The sequence below is a fragment of the Vulpes vulpes genome, chromosome 11, assembly GCF_048418805.1.
Source record: "Vulpes vulpes isolate BD-2025 chromosome 11, VulVul3, whole genome shotgun sequence".
In the NCBI taxonomy this organism is placed as follows: Eukaryota; Metazoa; Chordata; class Mammalia; order Carnivora; family Canidae; genus Vulpes; species Vulpes vulpes.
This window is the reverse complement of record NC_132790.1, coordinates 81,128,513-81,148,139: the sequence shown is the minus strand read 5'-3', so window position 1 is coordinate 81,148,139 and position 19,627 is coordinate 81,128,513. Positions and strand designations below refer to the sequence as shown.

General features: G+C 36.2%; 1 protein-coding gene across 11 annotated transcripts in view; it reads left to right on the top strand.

The window, feature by feature from the left end:
- The window catches only part of TOPBP1 (DNA topoisomerase II binding protein 1), a 60,385-nt gene that overhangs the window by 23,510 nt on the left and 17,248 nt on the right, over window positions 1–19,627 (top strand). For all 11 annotated transcript variants that reach the window (XM_026015462.2, XM_072726893.1, XM_072726890.1 and 8 more), the window contains 8 exons: window positions 245–417; window positions 3,681–3,892; window positions 6,042–6,328; window positions 13,981–14,154; window positions 14,245–14,354; window positions 18,394–18,517; window positions 19,068–19,214; window positions 19,337–19,439. In XM_026015462.2, coding sequence (XP_025871247.2) covers window positions 245–417; window positions 3,681–3,892; window positions 6,042–6,328; window positions 13,981–14,154; window positions 14,245–14,354; window positions 18,394–18,517; window positions 19,068–19,214; window positions 19,337–19,439 — 1,330 coding nt within the window. The remainder of the gene's footprint in view (window positions 1–244; window positions 418–3,680; window positions 3,893–6,041; window positions 6,329–13,980; window positions 14,155–14,244; window positions 14,355–18,393; window positions 18,518–19,067; window positions 19,215–19,336; window positions 19,440–19,627) is intronic.

Here is a 19,627-nt window from a genome sequence, read left to right as displayed (position 1 = left end):
AAGAAATTAAATTTACAGCAATATTTAGTAAGTTAAATGATTAACCTGATTGATCTTAATATCCTGTATAATGAGTTGATTTCTTTAATATAATGTGAAATGTACTGAAAATGAGTATATGTGAGGTTATGTTAAAGTAAAACTGCTTTTTATCTAAACTAAATTTACTGCTTCTGTAACTAAAAGTGTTAACCACTGGTTGCTTATTTCAGGTTGCTGTTTTTGTTTCTCTTGTTTTTAAAAGGTAACTTGTATAGACTATCAGACTTTAATTGATCCAAAGTCAAATCCTCTCTTCATGCCAGTCCCAGTTATGGCAGGAATGACTCCTTTAGAGGATTGTGTTATTTCATTCAGCCAGTGTGCAGGAGCAGAAAAAGATTCATTGACATTCTTAGCAAATCGCCTTGGAGCTAGGTACGTAGTATTTTTCTGCACACCTGTTCTCATGGTGTACCTTTTATCTGTTTTGGCGTATTGGTGAACATTCAAATCGGAATTAGCCAGGGGATATCTTTATAATGTTTATGGGTAGTGTGTAATGTACCTGTGTGATGGCTCAGTACTACTAGGTGAATACTTAGCAGAGATTAAGACCATGGGCATTAGTGCTTACCTACCAGGAAAGGGGATATTTAAAGCTAATACAAAGGCCATTATTGAATATTGCACATCTAAGCACTATTCCCTTCCACGGCCCATATGGGCGATTTATTCTTTTTCAGTAATGAATATTTGGGAAGGGGAAAAAAAATGAACTTGAAGGTTACTTCCAAAATCCAAATTAGCCCAACCCCTAAGAGTACCTTAGGTGGTGACTATTTTAAATGGGAAGTAGAAACTATTATATCAGTAAATGTAAATGAACTCAACTTTTATATTTAAAAAAAAAAGTTCTTGTAGGTTAGATCTTGAAGCAACACCTAAAATCATTTTAAACAGGAGACACACCTAAAACATTGATTCAGAACAGCTGGGAAAAAAAAAAATATATGGGCAAAGGTATGTCAAAGAACTGTAAACAGAAAGGAGGGATTCCAATTCTAATGTCAGACAAATTTGGATTCAAATGAAAAGGCATTAAATAAGAAAAAGAAGAGCAATGTAAATACAGAACTATTCACACTACATCTAAAACATATACCAAAAAGAGCATGACTGTTGTTCATAAGATAAAATAGGAAATACAAGGGTGGAATCAATAGAAATACATTACTTGTAGGAGACATTAATTCCTATCTTTTACTTGATGAGAGGTCAACATAGAAAACAGGGAAGGATCTAGATTTCAGTAGCATAGTCATCTACCCTGAAACAGTGAACATACCTTTTTGAGTGCCTGTAGAGCACTTATAAACATTGCCTATAAAGAAATTGGCCACAAAGAAACCTTAATAAATTCCTTACAGTAGAAAGAGTACAGGCAATACTCTCTAATCATGATGCAGAAAGACTAGAAATGAGTAGTAATAAATAGAAAACTGGACATTTTAGAACTATTTCATAACCCCTTGTTCCAAGAGGAATTCAAACCCATTTATAAGCCTAGAAATCATTATCAACCCAATGGTAATAAGCAATCCCAGTGCCCAGACTATGATACTAAAATACCATTTTCTGCTTAAAGAAACTAAAATGTAAAGAAATGATTAATTCCAGATCTGGGGCAGGAAAGGTGCCAATGAGTCTGGGACACTTGGACCAGATAGCAAGGACTATTGAGGAATTTGTGTCAAAAGGACCTCCACTGGTCAAAGACAGGAAAAATTTTAAGAATCACTAGAGAAAATAATGGCAGTGTTTCCAAACACATCAAATAATGTTTAAATCATGATTTCATAATAACACCAAGCAAAGCGAATCAGTCATGTTTGAAAGATGTTGGGAAACCAGGCCATTATTTTGAAAGCTGTTTAGATAAAGAGAAAGGATCAAGTATTTATCTTGCCTTCTCCATGTAATCTGTATCATAGTACCATAATATTGGATAAGACAGTTTCCCTTTAAGAGATCTTCCAACAAATAAATGAAATAAGATAGGATTATAACTCCTAATGAATGAAAACATCTAGGCCTTGAAAATCAGTAATCACATAATACAGAGGAAAACATTATATGCCTTGTGCTGAAGAACACACTACCACCTAAAGTGGCCTTACCAAAATGATAAAACCTCAGTCTGATGAAGCCTCTACATTCAACTACCGATTTATAGGAAATAGAATAATATGTTAAACTATAGTACAGGAATGCAGTTAGCAAAATCCAGACTCAGATAACTTTATGTTATAAATAATAACAGTGGATAGTGAAAGAGGATGAAGCCTATAAGCTAGAAGACATTTTTAAAAAACTGTAGTGCCTAAGAATACACTATGTGATAAAACTAAAGAAAGATAAGGAACTGATTGCCATAAATATCCAAATAGTGGCTAGTATTAAGAAGGGAGGTAAGGCAGGCTTGCAATTGAGTAAGGGACACATTGGAGAGGTTCTGAAGTGGCTGACAAGATTCTGTTATCTGATGTAAGTGATAGATACAAGGGTTTTCACCTTAATTCACTAAATTGTGTATTTCCTTTATTGCTGTGTTCTGTATTTGAATTATACTAAACAATAAAAAACTTTTTAGAAAAAAACTGAAGTTGCAGGAAATCTAGAAAGTAACAGAAGTGTGACACCAGATCCCACATAAGCAATGCTTGCAGAAAAATTCAGCAAAGTGACTGTATAAAAAATTACTATACAGAAATCATTGCCCTTCATACAACCTATTAGAAAAGCTAATGAAAACTAAGTTTATAATAAGAGATAAAATACTTAACAGGTTTAACATGAAACTTGGAAGAGCTGCAGAAGCTTATAAGATGCTAGTAAGAGTTTTTTGAATATATTTTGTAAAACCTCACTAAATAATAGTGTGGCTTTAATAAGTTGCAGAAAGTTCAGTGAACAAAGTCTAGAAATAGACCCAAATACAAACAAGAATTTTTGTGTATGATAAAAGTGATATTCCAATCATTGAAAAAGAGAGATGGCTATTCTATTTAGTAAATAGGATTCAAAAAATTTGGAGTTCCGTCTCATACCAAATAAATACCAAATGGATCAATGAGTTAAATGTGAAAAATGAAATCATTAAAGTATGAGGGAAAATGTGGGAAATTTAAAGAATCTTAAAAGTGGGAACTTAGAGTATAAAACCCAGAAGTTATTACCAAAAAAATTCTAATTATGTGTCAAGTGATGGACATCTATCCCCACACCGCATGTTCTCTGTGTTTAACATTCTGTGATCTTGAGCTAGTCACATAATTGTATCTTTTCCCAGGTTTCTTTACAATATTTTGTAAGATACTGGTATTACACAAATATAAAGAGTACCAAATAAGATTATGTGTGAAAATGCTTAGGGGAGACATAGTGGGCTAGAAAGGTACAATGTGTTATTCATACCATTGCTATGCTTCCTAGCTGTCCATGCTTCCTTTTGGGAAGAAAGGCCAGAGTAGGTTGATGATGACTAATTAAGGAGGTAAATTTCAATATATCAACTTTTTATCAGTGAGTATTATCTTATACTTAGAACTCTTAACAACAGTTTTATCAGAAACTTCCTTCTTAACTTGCTCACTAGTTGTGTATATGACCATTTGCTTTTATTTAAATATAATTTTCAGCGTTCAAGAATTCTTTGTTCGCAAATCCAATGCAAAGAAAGGCATGTTTGCCAGTACACATCTTGTATTGAAAGAACCAGGTGGTTCAAAATATGAAGCTGCAAAGAAGTGGAATTTGCCAGCAGTCACCATATCTTGGCTGTTGGAGACTGCTAGAATGGGAAAGAGAGCAAATGAAAGCCATTTTCTGATTGAAAAGTCAACTAAAGAAGGTTAACACTTTTATTTGTTCTTTTATATGTAGCTTTACAATCTGGTGGTTTCTGGGACATGAATATACCAAAGCTTGTTTTCCATTTTTCACGTACAGTGTCATGCACTGCTGTTGAACATTCTTTATTGGGTGGCAAAATAAATGTGCTTATAGCACAGATATTTAATTTATATCTGCTTTCTACTGCAGGCACTGTCTGAAAGCTGGAAGATACGAAACAATCTAGGAGGATTCTGGGGTCTAAGCGTTTGAGGTCTTAAGATGCGGGCTAGGACTCTGTTTACCTTTCCTTCTGTGTCATATGCTGACACCATGTCATTCATGTGCTCTCTGGTCCTCTCATCTTTGGACTTCTGCATTTTTCCTGTAACCCACCTCAAGCTTGCCTCTTCGTCCCTATCTTTCAGTTCTCAGCTTGAATGTTACTTTCCATGTGGGAAATCTTCCTTAACTCACCAAGTATGGCCTTTGTCTTGCCAGAATTCCCTGCGTTATCTCTTTTATACCTCTGATCCCAGTGGTCTAATTCTAGTTTGCTTTCATGTCTTCCCTACTCAGTTACAAGCTTTGAAAGGGCAAAGAATACTCGTGTGTTGTGCATTATATATTTCCGTTGTCTAGCATTGGACCTGGTGTGGCATAGCCATCTAATAAGTGTTTTTGTTAAATGTTGAAAAGGGGGGATCCCTGGGTGGCACAGCGGTTTGGCGCCTGCCTTTGGCCCAGGGCGCGATCCTGGAGACCCGGGATTGAATCTCACGTCGGGCTCCCTGCATGGAGCCTGCTTCTCCCTCTGCCTGTGTCTCTGCCTCTCTCTCTCTCTCTCTCTCTCTCTCTCTCTCTCTCTGACTATCATGAATAAATAAAATAAAAATAAAAAAATAAAATAAATGTTGAAAAGGTAGGCAGGTGAGAGGACAGTTGCTCTTCTTCTAAGATGATGGCACCCCAGGGCAAACTTCAGGGACAAGTCAGTAGCTTGGGAACAGGTCTCAGAACCATTACTTACCCAGACAGACTAGAAATTTTACAACTGAGGCCAAGTGATATTTAGATCATATTAAAATTTCATTAAGAACTTTGCAGGGATCCCTGGGTGGCGCAGCGGTTTGGCGCCTGCCTTTGGCCCAGGGCGCGATCCTGGAGACCCGAGATCGAATCCCACATCGGGCTCCCGGTGCATGGAGCCTGCTTCTCCCTCTGCCTGTGTCTCTGCCTCTCTCTCTCTGTGACTATCATAAATAAATAAATAAATAAATAAATAAATAAATAAATAAATAAATAAATAAATAAATAAATAAATAAATAAATAAAAAAGAACTTTGCAGAAACATCACTGTAGTTGTTAACTTGGAGTACATGTAATTGGGATTTTTTTTTTAAGTCTGCTGTTGACTAAAATGACAATTTTTGGCAAATTGTGAGGTTTATTGAAAATATTTCAAGTTACAAGATGAAACAGGAAATCTAATTTCATTTGTTTCAGTTGACATGGTTTGTCTGATTTAACATGTATTTTAACACATTGTTTGATTTGTTTTTTGGAAAGTAAGTATATAACTTTGTGATTTAAAGTGCACTTGTGGGGACACGTGGTTGAACGTCTGCCTTTGACTCAGGGCGTGATCCCAGGGTCCAGGACCAAGTCCCACATCAGGCTCCGTCAGAGAGCCTACTTCTCCCTCTGCCTATGTCTCTGCCTCTCTCTCTCTCTCTCTCTCTCTCTCTCTCTCTCTCTCTCTCTGTGTGTGTGTGTGTGTGTGTGTGTGTGTGTGTGTGTGTGTGTGTGTCATGAATAAATAAAATATTTAAAAAATAAAATAAAAGTAAAGTGCATTGTGAGGGGCACCTGGGTGGTTCAGTCGGTTAAACATCTGCCTTCAGTTCAAGTCATGATCCCAGGGTCCTGGAATCAAGCCCCACATTGGTTCCGTGCTCTGTGAGGAACCTACTTCTCCCTCAGCCTCTGCTGCTCCCCCTGCTTGTGTGCTTTCTCTCCCTCTCTATTTCTCTGTCAAATAAAGTTTTAAAGTGCACTTGAGAATTCATATGAAAACTAACAATACGATATAAAAATGTCAGCCTCTTTAGAGACAAAAGATGGCCTTAGTGGTTCACATTTCTTTCTTGTCATTTTAAATCTCTAGAACAAAGTTTGGAAACTGAAATAACAAACAAGGTGAATCTAAATCCAGATACTCCAGAGCAGCCTGTTGCACACCTGGAAACTCAGAGGAAAACAGCTGTTACACCTTTAGATATGAACCGCTTTCAGAGTAGAGCTTTCCATGCTGTGATCTCACAACACACCAAACAGGTTTCAACCTCCTCGCCAGTGGGACAGCCACTTCAGAAGGAGCCCTCCTTACATCTGGATACACCATCAAAGTTTCTGTCCAAGGACAAACTCTTCAAGCCTTCCTTTGATGTGAAGGTAAGGTTTATAGAAAATGACCCTGGAGTTAACAATTTTGTAGTATATAAAGTTAAAGCTCCACATTCTGCATCACTTTCAAAGTTTATAATAGTAAGTTTTCCAGAGATATTGGCAGGTAGATTCATTTTACCGAGTCCTACCATATACTTAGTGTTGAGATAAGAGCTGGAGATAAAATAGTGTGAAATCAGGACTGGGGGCTGGGGGCGTGTGGGTGGCTCAGTGGTTGAGCATCTGCCTTTGGCTCAGGTTGTGATCCCAGGGTCCTGGGATCAAGTTCCACATCAGGCTTCCCACAGGGAGCCTGTGTCTCTCAGGAATAAATAAATAAAATCTTAAAAAAAAAATCAGGACTGGGTTCAAGTCCTAGACTGTCACGAACAGTATGATTCCAGACAGATCATTTAACATATACAGGTATAGGCTTTTTCTTTTGTACAGAGAGGATATCACTTGCTCTGAAAACTCACAGATTTATCATAAGGATCAAATGAAATGATCTGATGAAATAATCTTATAAACTATGATATAAACCCATTGCTACTTCTTTTTTTATTGTAACAGTACACTTGGTGCTAAATCTTGAAGAATGTGTCTATTACCTTATTTTGTAGTCATTTCCTTTGAAAAAATGAGTTAAGTCTGCATCTTTGTTTGATCTCCTGAGCACTGGAATATGGCTCCCTTTCTAAGAAATGTATTCACAAATCAAGAACTCATTTGACAATAAATGGTTTCCTTTTTTCCCCCAAAAATTATTTTCTTCACTTTTCCTTTAGTAGATGTTTCAAATGGCTATTCAAATCATTGATCATGAAAGAAAAAATGCACAATTGCAGTACTAGTCCTCTATTGGAGTTTTGCTGATAGGGTAATAAGCAGTATTCTGGGGTACCTGGGTGGCTCAGTTGATAAAGTGACTCTTGATCTCAGGGTCAGGAAAGTTCAAGCTCAGTGTTAGGCTTTAAAAAATAAAGCAACATTATAATAATTTTTACTGGTGTGTTTTGGAGTAGGGTTATAAAATTTACAGACTATTCATCTTCAGAAAATAAATATGAATTAATATTTGGGGCATTTTTTACCAAGTGAAACCTTGCTCACATCTTTTTCTAAAGTAATAATTTTATACTATGGTTAACGCTGCTCACTATGCCTTAAGAAATAGAGAAAAACCATTAGTTTGAAAACTGAGATCTAGAATCAGGCTTTGCTTTTTGCTGCCTTTTAAGGCAGGTCAACCTCTTTGGGCTCCATGATCCCCATCTATAAAATTGTAGAATATATTTAGATGATCTCTAAGGTCTCATTGCTCACAGACTCTTTGAAGAGTAAATGAGATGATACTAGTAGGCAAGAAAATAGCAAAAATATTCCCAGTCATTGACACCATTCTTCTTTAAGATACCTTGCAGAAAGTTGATAGTTCTGAAATGGTCTCAGTGAAAGGCACAAGACACACTTAAAATTTTTCTTGTGTTTTTTTTTTTTAATTTTTATTTTATTTATTTATTTTTAATTTATGATAGTCATACAGAGAGAGAGAGAGAGGCAGAGACACAGGCAGAGGGAGAAGCAGGCTCCATGCACCGGGAGCCTGACATGGGACTTGATCCCGGGTCTCCAGGATCGTGCCCTGGGCCAAAGGCAGGCACCAAAGCGCTGCGCCACCCAGGGATCCCAAATGTTCTTGTTTAGATGCAAGTTTAGTTAGCAGTGTTGTTTGTTCTTTTTGTTTTGAGGTTTTTGGTAGGGGTTTTGTTTGAGGTTTTTTTGTGTTTTGGGGTTATTTTTTTGGTTTTTGGTGATGCATAAAATGGTACTTCATCTTACAATCAGTGGTTCTTCAAATTGATGTAATATGGTATATTGAATGTTTTCTCTGAAAACAGAAGAGCCCATGAAATAATCACAAAATTGAACATCTGTTAGGCCTTACATTTTTTAAAAAAATCTCCTGTTTAAGGGCAGCCAGGGTGGCTCAGTGGTTTAGCGCCGACTTCAGCCCAGGGACTCATCCCAGGGACCCGGGATCAAGTTCCCACGTAGGGTTCCCTGCATAGAGCTTGCTTCTCCCTCTGCCTGTCTCTGCCTCTCTCTCTCTCTCTCTCTCTCTCTCTCTTTATCTCATGAATAAATAAAATCTTTTTTAAAAATCTGTTTAAACTTAATTTTTAATTGGCATACATCAGAAAAGTACAAACGTGCTGCTAAATGAAATGTTAGTTAACAGAAGGCCACTGTACATGTTCAGAAAGAGATCATTGCCAGTGCCACAGAGCCGTCCTCCTGTCTCATCACTGTTTCCTCCTCCCAATTCCAGAGATAACAGTCGTGACTTCTAACACTGTAGGTTTGTTATGCTTGTTTTTTAACTTTGAAACATGCGGAATTATAATATGCATTTTTCTGAGTCATTTTTGTTCAGCCTTTGTTTGAAAGCTGTGTCCATGTACCTGTAACTTTAGTTCATTGATTTCATTCCTGCATAATCTATTACATGGGTATATAGACATTCTTGTGCATGTCTCTTGGAATATGTGTGCATGCATTTCTTTTTGGTCTATGCCTAAAAGTAAAATTGCCGGGTCATATTTCAACTTTAGTAGAGACTGACAAACTGTCAAAATGGTCGTATCAATTTATACTCCTACTAATAATTTGTTGAGCAGCCAGTGTCCCCCATTCTTGCCAACAAGGAATTAAAAGTTTTTTTTTAAACTTTTCACTTGGAAATAATTCTTAACTTATAAAAAGTTACAAAATAAAAATACTAGAAGGAACATTTGCACACCCTTTATTCAATTTTTTTTTTTTTAATTTTTTATTTATTTATGATAGTCACAGAGAGAGAGAGAGAGGCAGAGACACAGGCGGAGGGAGAAGCAGGCTCCATGCACCGGGAGCCTGATGTGGGATTCGATCCCGGGTCTCCAGGATCGCACCCTGGGCCAAAGGCAGGCGCCAAACCACTGCGCCACCCAGGGATCCCGTGCACACCCTTTATTCAGAAATAGTTTTCATTACTTTCCAGATGGAAAGACTTTGTGATTTTTAATTTCTTGTTTTATTACATTGTGATCAGAGTGTTTGTAATATTTCTATTACTGATCTTTGTGGCCTGTAATGTGATCAGTTTTTGAGAACATTTTATGAAAAGATATATTCTCTATCACAGATAGTCCTTGCCCCGCCCCACCCCCCATACACAGAAGATCATTTTTTGTTTTAACTCATCTCATACTAAATGGTGTTTTCAAGTTTTCTAATATAGTATGTTTCTGGTTCTTGCATCACATATGGTTTTGTTTTAGCTGGGTGATTGCTATATTAGTGCATAGATATTCATAGCTTTTAATGTTACTTGAAATGTGTCCTTCGTCTCATTTAATACTTCTTGGCTTGTAGTCAACTTTAAGTATAAGGATTTCAATCTCTTCTATCTTATGACTTTTATTTGCCTTATAACTCTGTTCATTCTCTTATTTTAGTCTTTTGGGATTGCTGTATTTTAAATGTAGAATTGAGTTTTACTTTATGAGTCATTCTAAAGAGCTTTTTCTTTCAACAAGGTGACTTAAGCCCATTCACATTTAATACGATTTATATTTGGTCTCAATTCTGTCATATGTTGTAATTACATATGCGTGTATGTTACATGTTTCTTCACATATTGTGTCCTCTGGGAGGGTTTTTTCCTCTTTCATATTTAGGGAAGGGTTTGTTAGTTTTATTCTTAGGGTGTCCTTAACCCCCTTCTTAACTTTTTGTCAATTGTAAATTATGTTTTGATCCCTACTTATTATTGCTTCTGTTGCAGTCAGTGGTCTTACTCTGTTTCTCCATTTTCTCTCTTCCACTCTTTTTAATTAATTTATCTACTTTGTCAGAAAATAGTGTTTATATGTACTTTAAACCCATGGACCTCACCCTTGTTTTAGTCTCTTTTTTTAAAACTTCTTTTTTTTTATTGTTTGTTTAAAGATTTTTATTTAACAGAGAGCACACAAGGAATGGGAGGGGGAGAGGGTGAAGTAGAGAGCCCAATATGGGACCCTATTCCAGGACCCTGGGATCATGACCTGAGCCAAAGGCAGATGCTTAACTAACTGAGCCACCTAGGCACCCCACCCTTGTTTTAGTCTTAACTCTAAGGTCAAATATGTGAAATGCTCAGTTCTTGTCTTTTGTGAAGTTTCACTGTCATCTGTTGGTAGGATAAAGGCATTCTCTAGAATACTCGGGAAAGACACGTGTACAATATTTCCTGAGTTCAGCACATTCAAAGCCTTTACCAAGGCCATGATTCTTTGACAGATTGCTTGGATATACTGTTCTCAGTTTGCTTTTTTTTTTTTTTTCCTTGAGTTTCCTAAAAATGCTACTCCACTGCTGCCTTCCTTTGTGTATATTTTTGAAAATTCTGATGCCAATCTAACTATGTTGTTTTTTTATGATATTTCATCTTTTTTTGAAAATTCTGATGCCAATCTAACTATGTTGTTTTTTTATAATATTTCATCTTTTTTCTTTTTTTTTCTCTTTTTTTTTTTTTGGCCTGAGGACCATGTGGAGTTTTCTTTTATCTTTAAAGTCTAATTTTACAAAAATATGCTTAGATATTGATTATTCTCCATCAGTTTTCCCTGATACATAGCAGTTGTTTAAATGTTTGGAATTTAGAACCTTTTCCAAATTTTTGGTCTGAGAGATGAGAAGAATGACTGGCAAGTCAACTGAGTTGAATGGAACGGGTTGGGATCAATACCTCAGAGCAAGAGTTTGTATTTTGGGTACATACATATCCAAGTACCGTTGTCATAGACAGTTACATATATAACTTGAAGTTTGGGCAATGATTTGGGCTAGAGAAAGAAATTTGGGGATTAGAGTTTGTAGGTGATATTTAAAGCCATATGGGAATAGATGCCAAGAGGGCAGTAGAAAAAATGTCCAAGGAACACTCTGAGGGGTTCACATTTAGAGGAAGAACCAGCAGGAGAGACTGAGAAGGAGCCACCCATGAGGGAAGAGAAAGCCTTAGACATTCTTAGAAGCCACATAAGAAAGTATTTGAGGAAGGAATAGTTAACTGTGTCACATGCTGCTGAAAGTCAAGAAAGGTGAGGACAGAAAATTGACCACTGGATTTAGCATTATGGTAGGTTGTTGGTGATCTTAACAGAAAGGGTTTTGAGGACATGGTGGAAATGGAAAGCAATGTAGACTCATAAGGGAATGTGAGAAGTTGATAGACATTGAATATAAACAATGCATTTGAGGGGCAGCCCCGGTGGCACAGCGGTTTAGCACCACCTGCAGCCCGGGGTATGATCCTGGAGACCTGGGATCAAGTCCCATGTCGGGCTTCCTGCATGGAGCCTGCTTCTCCCTCTGCCTGTGTCTCTGCTCCTCTCCCTCTCGCTCTCTCTGAATGAATAAATAAATCTTAAAAAAAAAAAAAAAAAAACCATTTGAGGAATCTTACCTGTAAAGGGGAACCAAGAAATGGAGTCATTGCCATAGAAGAGTCAAAAGAAGGTTGTTTTGTTTCAAAATAGAAAAAATTAATTATATACCAGTGTGGCCAGTCTAGTAGAGATTCAGCTGATGATGCAGACAAGAGGGGAGAATTGCTGAAGCCACATCCCTTGAATTGGTGAGTAAAGGTGGGATCTAATGCTTAACTGGAGGGAAAGCAGTGTTAACAATGGCACAGGTGCAGAAGGCAGGTAGATGTGGTATGGGAGGTTCTGATTTCTTTTTTGTTTGAAGAATCTTCTTAAATGCTGTATAGAAATGTTTAAAAAAAATTAGCAAATAGAAAGCCTTACCATGTCCTCACAAAAAAGATTAAACATCATAAGGATCTATAAAGGTAATGTAGATCCTACTAAAAATGCAAGCAAAAAGTTTTGTTTTGTTTTTTAAGATTTTATTTATTTATTCATGAGAGACACACACAAAGAGGCAGAGACACAGGCAGAGGGAGAAGCAGGCTTCCTGAGGGGAGCCCAATGCAGGACTCCCATCTCAGGATCCCAGGATCATGACTTGAGCCAAAGCCAGATGCTCAACTGCTGAGCCACCCAGGTGCCCCCAAAATAGTATTAAAAATATGAAAAGAACGATTGATGATAGGCACTAGCCCTACTAGTTATTCAAACATCCTGTGAAGTTGCAGTAATTGAAGCCGTCAGTGTGTCATCAAATGAGCACTCAAATTCATACACTCTGTACATAGGAGAATGTATTATATGATGAAGGTGGCATTCAAACCAGGCAACTGGGTAACCATCTGAGGAAACAGTTGGGATGAAAACTCACCCTTTACATCAGAATACATTTCAGAGGATATTTATTTCAATACAAAAAGTGAAGGCATAAAAATTACACAACAGGCCGTGAGTTAGTTTTTCAATAATCCCAGCATTAGGAAGATCTTTTTACCTGTAACATACACCCTAAAAGAAATAAGAGAGTCATATGAATCTGACAGCATTAAAAAAATTCTCCACATTCAATTGCATATTTTATAAATGTGCGTTATAAAAGTCTTTAAAAATTCTCCCTGGCAAAAACTTGACAAATGACAAATTTGGAACAAATGTGTATATATCTCAGTGGATATGTGTACATATAAATTCATACAAATATATTCAGTGAATAAAAAAAAGAGAAACCAATGGGGAAAATTGCAAAAAATAGGAAGACATAGCTGTCACAAAAAATTAAATAGAAATGTTATATATGCATAAAGATGTTTAATCTCATTTAGTATTAAAGGGTGGGAAATTAAAGCATACAGTTAAAGTTTTTTTAACCTATCAGGCAAAAAAGAAAAATCTGATTACCCACTGTGCCGCCAAGCATGTTGAAAAATACTACTGCTTTGCTCATGAGAATGCCAACACTGTTACATAGATTTTGCTTAAATGTTTCCGTTTACTCTTACATGTGCAAAATGGTGTGTGTACAAGGTGGTCTGTTGCATTATACGGGCAAAAAATTGTTAATCTAAATATTCATCAGTTGATCAGTGGTAAATACAGTCAGCTGTGTGTATGGAATACTGTTAATACAGATTGAAAAGAGAAGGAGCAGCAGTGGCCTGGATAGTGGTGGCCCCTTCTCATGAGGGAGCTGTGAGTGGCTCGGGAACAGGAATATATTTTGTGCTTTTCAGGTTTTTTCACAATTCTCAGATCTGTCTGATTAACCTTATAGTTCAGATCTTGCTTATAAGCCATCCCTAATTGTTTCCATCTGTGTTTATTAGTCTTTGTTCATTTTGCTTTTTGATGTTCTTCATTTTAACTGTACCTCCCACTCTAAGATTCAGCCAAATATGATGAGCAGAGCTGAAAATATAAGTGTGCTAGTTTCTTTGAACCCATTTGCTGGACAGTATGAAATTTTTTTATTATGTTTAGATGCAGATAATATTTCATTTCTTTTATTGTTTGGAAGAGACTAAAGCTGTAATCCAATTAGTTTTGAAAATTATGTCTCTTCTCTCTCTCCTTTTTTCTCTTTCCATGTACTCTTGACCTCCCTTTTCTCTTCTCTCCCTTTTTCTCTTCTGTCATTTCCTCCTCTTCTCCTACTTTTCTTACCCCCCCTTTCTGTCTCCCCTGCCATACATATAGGATGCACTTGCAGCCTTGGAAACTCCAGGAGGTCCCAGCCAGCAGAAAAGGAAACTGAGTACACCACTTTCAGAAGTCATTGTCAGAAACTTGAAACTTGCTTTGGCAAATAGCTCTCGAAATGCTGTTGCTCTTTCTGCCAGCCCTCGGCTGAAGGATGCCCAATCAGAGAAGGTAGAATTAGATCACTTATTAAAAGCAAGTTGTAGGTAAAATATTTCTGACAATAAGAGTTGATCTGTTTCTTTTATTTTCCATGGACAGGATGAAGCTCCAAAGCCACTTCACAAGGTAGTGGTATGTGTGAGTAAGAAACTCAGCAAGAAGCAGAGTGAACTGAATGGGATCGCAGCCTCTTTAGGAGCAGATTACAGGTAGTTGGCCCATCTTTCTGTTTGGTACTGATACTGTCTAAACGTATAGGAAAACCTAAAGTTAATTGTGAGTATCCACAAAGGAACATTTACTTTGCCTTTTAGTGTGTCATTGTCTACAGTATCTCCAGTTGATTTTTCATTTACTCTACATCCTTGAAAAATGCCCTCTCCTGTATCAATTCATGTTGATATATATATATTCTTTAAGATATATACAACCAATATTTGAAAACCTATTTTGTGCCACTCACTACTCTAGAAACTTGGGTTCTTTGAATTTAATAAGTACAGTCTAGAAAAATCCTTACGAAATACATTTAATAAAAGAGTCCTAGGACATTCACTCATGAGGTATGAAATTAAGCATATTTGTACCTTAGTGACTTTCAGAGTAGAGTCCTTTTGTGAACAGTACTAGAGAACTGCAGCCTTCCTGTATTCCAGTGGTCTTTTTGTAGGATGGTTTAATTTCTGTTCATTTTCACTACTTTGGAGACATAGATGATCAGATCTGCCCTCCACCTGACTGCCAAGCTAGAGACAGGCCTCTAGCATAGATGTCGTATGTGCCAGGGATTGAAGGAGCCTTACCCATGCCAGCCAATCCTGAATCAATCATACTCTGCAGTGCTAGCTTCCTTGATCATTTGTATTCAGCTATTTGTAGATTAGCATAATGATTGGTTCTACAAATAACAGTTTGAGAAGTATGTTTGGCTTTATCTTCCCCTTTGGTAAGTCTTATTTTGATTAGCATTCTATTTGATAAATTACATCAGGAGAATATAAAAGTAAAATGTATCTGGAATAGTTATAAGTATCTTAATGTGTTTAATGTATCTGTTGTAGAAAATCTTTTTACTTGTTAAGACTAATATTTGTATTACCTGTTTTATATATATTATTATATAATAACTATATGATTATGTATTATTATACTCCTATTACCTTTTACCACTTGCTGGGCTCTTAGTATGAACCAAGCTTTATCTTGTTTCATTCCCACAAGAGTCCTTTGATGAGAATATATACATTTGTCAAAATTGAATGCTTTATTGTTGATTCTTTTTGGATGTGAACTTGATGTAAGACGTAAAAGGAGGGGATCCCTGGGTGGCTCAGTGGTTTAGAGCCTGCCTTCGGCCCAGGGCGTGATCCTGGAGTCCCGGGATCAAGTCCCACATCAGGCTCCCTTCGTGGAGCCTGCTTCTCCCTCCCTCTGCCTGTGTCTCTGCCTCTCTCTGTGTCTCTCATGAATAAATAATAAAATGTTAAAAAAAAAAAAAAAAGGCATAAAAGGAACCTATAGGACTTGAATTTTAACAAGACTTAAAATTCCCGTCTTCTTGATGTGAAAAATAGAATCTGAAATTCCTGAATAAGATTTTAACTGATTAAAAGTTTGCATTCAGTCAGTTCCTTGGGGTGCCTGGGTGGTACAGTCAGTTAAGCATCTAACTCTTGGTTTTGGCTCAGGTTGTGATCTCAGGGTCACGAGATTGGACCCTATGTCAGGCTCTGCACTCAGCAAGGAGTCTGCTGGAGACTTCTCTCTCTGTCTGTCCACCCCCCAACTCTCGCACTCATGCTTACTCTCTCTAAATAAATAAATAAATAAATATTTAGGGGAAAAAAATCTATTCCTGAAAGGGATTTCTCAGGCTTGGTGATACATGGGAGGGAAGAACACTTTAATATGTGCAGGTTACAATATTCATATGTTCATAGGGCAGTCTGTCCTCAAATGAAACTGTCCCACTTGTTCCCATCCATAAGCTAGAACCAGAACATCCTGAAGAGATCATCTGACACTGCCCCCCCCACTTCTAACAGTTAAACATTGAGACCAGATCTCCTCAGCATGTCATAGCATTACCTCTTCTAAAAGGATTTCACAAATATAACAACTACTTTTTTTTTTTTTTTTAAGTAGGCGCCATGCCTAGTGTGTAGCCCAATGCAGGGCTTGAACTCACCACCCTGAGATCAAGATCTAAGCTGAGATCAAGAGTCAGACACTTAACCAGCTGAGTGACCTCATAACTATTTTTATAATTTTAAAAAATGAAAATCATCAGAAGGCTCGTTCGTAATCATAGAATATATGTTTAGTGTGCAGATGCCTGTGCCTGATGACACTGGAAGAAAACGCTGTATTCATATGTTTGCATATGTATGTAAAATCACTTAAAATGCTGCAGCCACAAGGCTGAAACAGATAAAGAGACCTAGATACCATGAGCAGCATTACCAAGAGTTGTTCACAATTTAGCAAAGTTACAAATTAAGCAAAGTCTAGTCTTCCATCAATTACTTAGTAGTTGGATGTTCAATATATTAGTGTATATTTAAACTGAATAAAAGCCCCACTTATGTTTGTAAGTAAAACAGGCTTCTAGACTCCTAATTTTATGAAGAGACTTTTTTTTTTTTACCTCTGAATTTGTGTCAGAACATTAGAAAATCATGTAAGATACGGGATAATTGTAGGTAAAACTGTTCCTCAGAATTTCTAGCATCCTTTGACCTTACTAAGTGCTAATAGCACTCCTCATCTTATAAACACATATTGTAACAACCAAAATCACTCCCACAAATTTACAAAGTAGATTGTAAAGTAAATTAACAATTTTCCTGAAAGCACTGTTGTAGACTAGAGAGTGGGCAGGATAACCATCTGTTTTTGTAAGTGAGGTTTTATTGGAACAGAGCTGTGCCTCTTCATTTCCATATTATCTATGGCTGCTTTCATACAAGGCAAGTATTGAGTAGTTGTAACTTTTTACAGTTGAAACTATAACAACTTTCTGCCCTGAAAAGCCTAAAATACTTATCATCTGGCCTTTGAAGAAAAAGTTTGCTAATTCCTGATCTAAACCATTTATGAAGGTTGACAGTCTGTTGAAGGATCTCTGAGGACTGAAACTCAGTTTCAATATCATCACAGTGAGGAGTGAAGCAAGATGAATCGGGCAGAAATGTTCCTCTATTTTTTAAATTATCTTTATAATTTATGTAAGTTTGTATTGTTTTCCCTAACATCAGAAGTAGAAACTATTAGAAAGACTTTAACAACTAAATTAGGCAAGATGTTCTTTACTATTATTTTTAAGGAAATAGACAATAGAATAGGAAATAGAGGTGTTTATAATATAATTTAGAAGGAAATATGTGTGCCTTCTTAATTTGTTAAACTTGGCTATTTAAAAAGTTTGGATAAAAAAATAAATAAATAAATAAAAATAAAAATAAAAAGTTTGGATATATTTCTTATTTAGGAAGTGGAAAGTATGTTCAGTGTCCTTAATGAGAAACCTCTATTTATTTTGGTGATTATATTCAGAAATACAATTTTTACTTTCTCTTTGTTTTTACTTGATTTTTTGAAGGATGGCATATATTTTATAATTTTTGGATTATTTTCCTAGGTCAGAAAACTATTACAGGGGAAGAATTGAGAGATTGTAGCATAATATAATTGTGTGGGTTTTTAAGTCAAAACTGGCCCTTCCACTTACTGAAAAGCCTTAAATGTGTTACCTAACCTTCAGTTTCCTTATCAGTAAAGTGGATATAATATCAGTGTGTTAGGATTGTTGAGAGGAATAGGTGAGATGTTGTGTAAAGTACATAATTTATTATGGGGCATAGAGCAAATGTACAATGATTAGTGACTGCCAATAACCAGAGGACAGATTGGATATTTTGCCTATTTTATTATTTGAAAATAATGTTACTATAAAGTGATACTCATTGTAAAAAAGAAAATTTAAACAATTCAGAAAAGTATAAAGAAGGATATAATTAAAGAATACCTTTCCAGATATCTTTCTGCACTTACATACCTAGAGATATATGTGTAAAATTTGACGACCCCCCCCCCCCCAAAAAATGGAGCCTGTCATTTAATGTCCATGTTTACTCTAGATTGTGAATGTTTTTGAAGGTGAATATATTCTATTGATAGAGAGTAATGATCACCTTCAACTCAGGTATTTCTCTTAGTTACACGTTTTTTAAAATTTGATTGTTTCAGATGGAGTTTTGATGAAACCGTGACTCATTTCATTTATCAAGGCCGACCAAATGACACTAACCGAGAGTATAAATCCGTAAAAGAAAGAGGAGTACACATTGTTTCAGAGCACTGGCTTTTAGAAGTAAGCAGTACTTTTTTCCTTCCCTATCTATTAAATGAAAATGAATACAAACACTATTTCAAGACACAAGCCAGTTTCCATGTATGTAAACAAGTTCGATAACCTTAGTTAACAGTGCACATTTCATGTCTTTGGCATTAAAAACTTAAGCTCAGTCCCTAAGTACTTAACAAGTCTTTTAATTTCTCTCTGATTCTTTTCACTAATTAAAAATGATATGAAGGGTAATGTTATGATAATTTAAGGAGAATTAATTTAGCATGCTAATGCAGTTTAGAACTTTTCTAAGTATTCCCAGGAGTATGAATGATACCTTGACAAAAGCATAGGAATGAGATCTTACTCTTCAGTGTACATAACATTAAAAAGTGAGAACAATTTTGTCACTTGTATGATGGACATTTCAGTGTCACCTACTTTTCAGAACTTTAATTCTGCAAAATTTTGCCATCTTAGGACATAATATATTTGTTGTCCTTATTCTACTTAATGTAATTTATTCACTAAGAGGTTTTTCAGTCCTGTTTTAAAGCATGCCATTATATTGCAGTGTGCCCAAGAGTATAAACATCTTCCTGAATCTCTTTATCCACATACTTATAATCCCAAAATGAGCTTGGATATCAGTACAGTGCAAGATGGCAGAATCTCTAATAGTCGACTGCTCTCGGCTGATTCAACGACAAAGGATGATGAGGTAGATGATACGGATAACACATTTACCATCTCCTTAACCTGAATGGATAATCATATCATACAGTGCTATGGAACTTATGCAGTGACTTGGTTTAAGAAATTGTAACTTTTCTCCTTGAATAGCCAGATCATTTGCCTGGAGAAGAAAACGATATAGACAATATGACCACCAGTAATAAAGAATCTGCAACATCAAATGGAGATGGAAGGAATGACTCTAAAGGAGGTAAAATATTTTAAATTGCAAAAAAAAAAAAAAAAAAAATTATACATATATATCTTCCATACGAAATGCTTCCTTTGCATGGAAAAACAAAGTTGTTTTTCATTTACTATAAAGCATATATTTGAGGATTGAATTGAAGTTCCATGTCAATCATTAAGTAATGATATGCAGAGCTTTAGTGATTTATT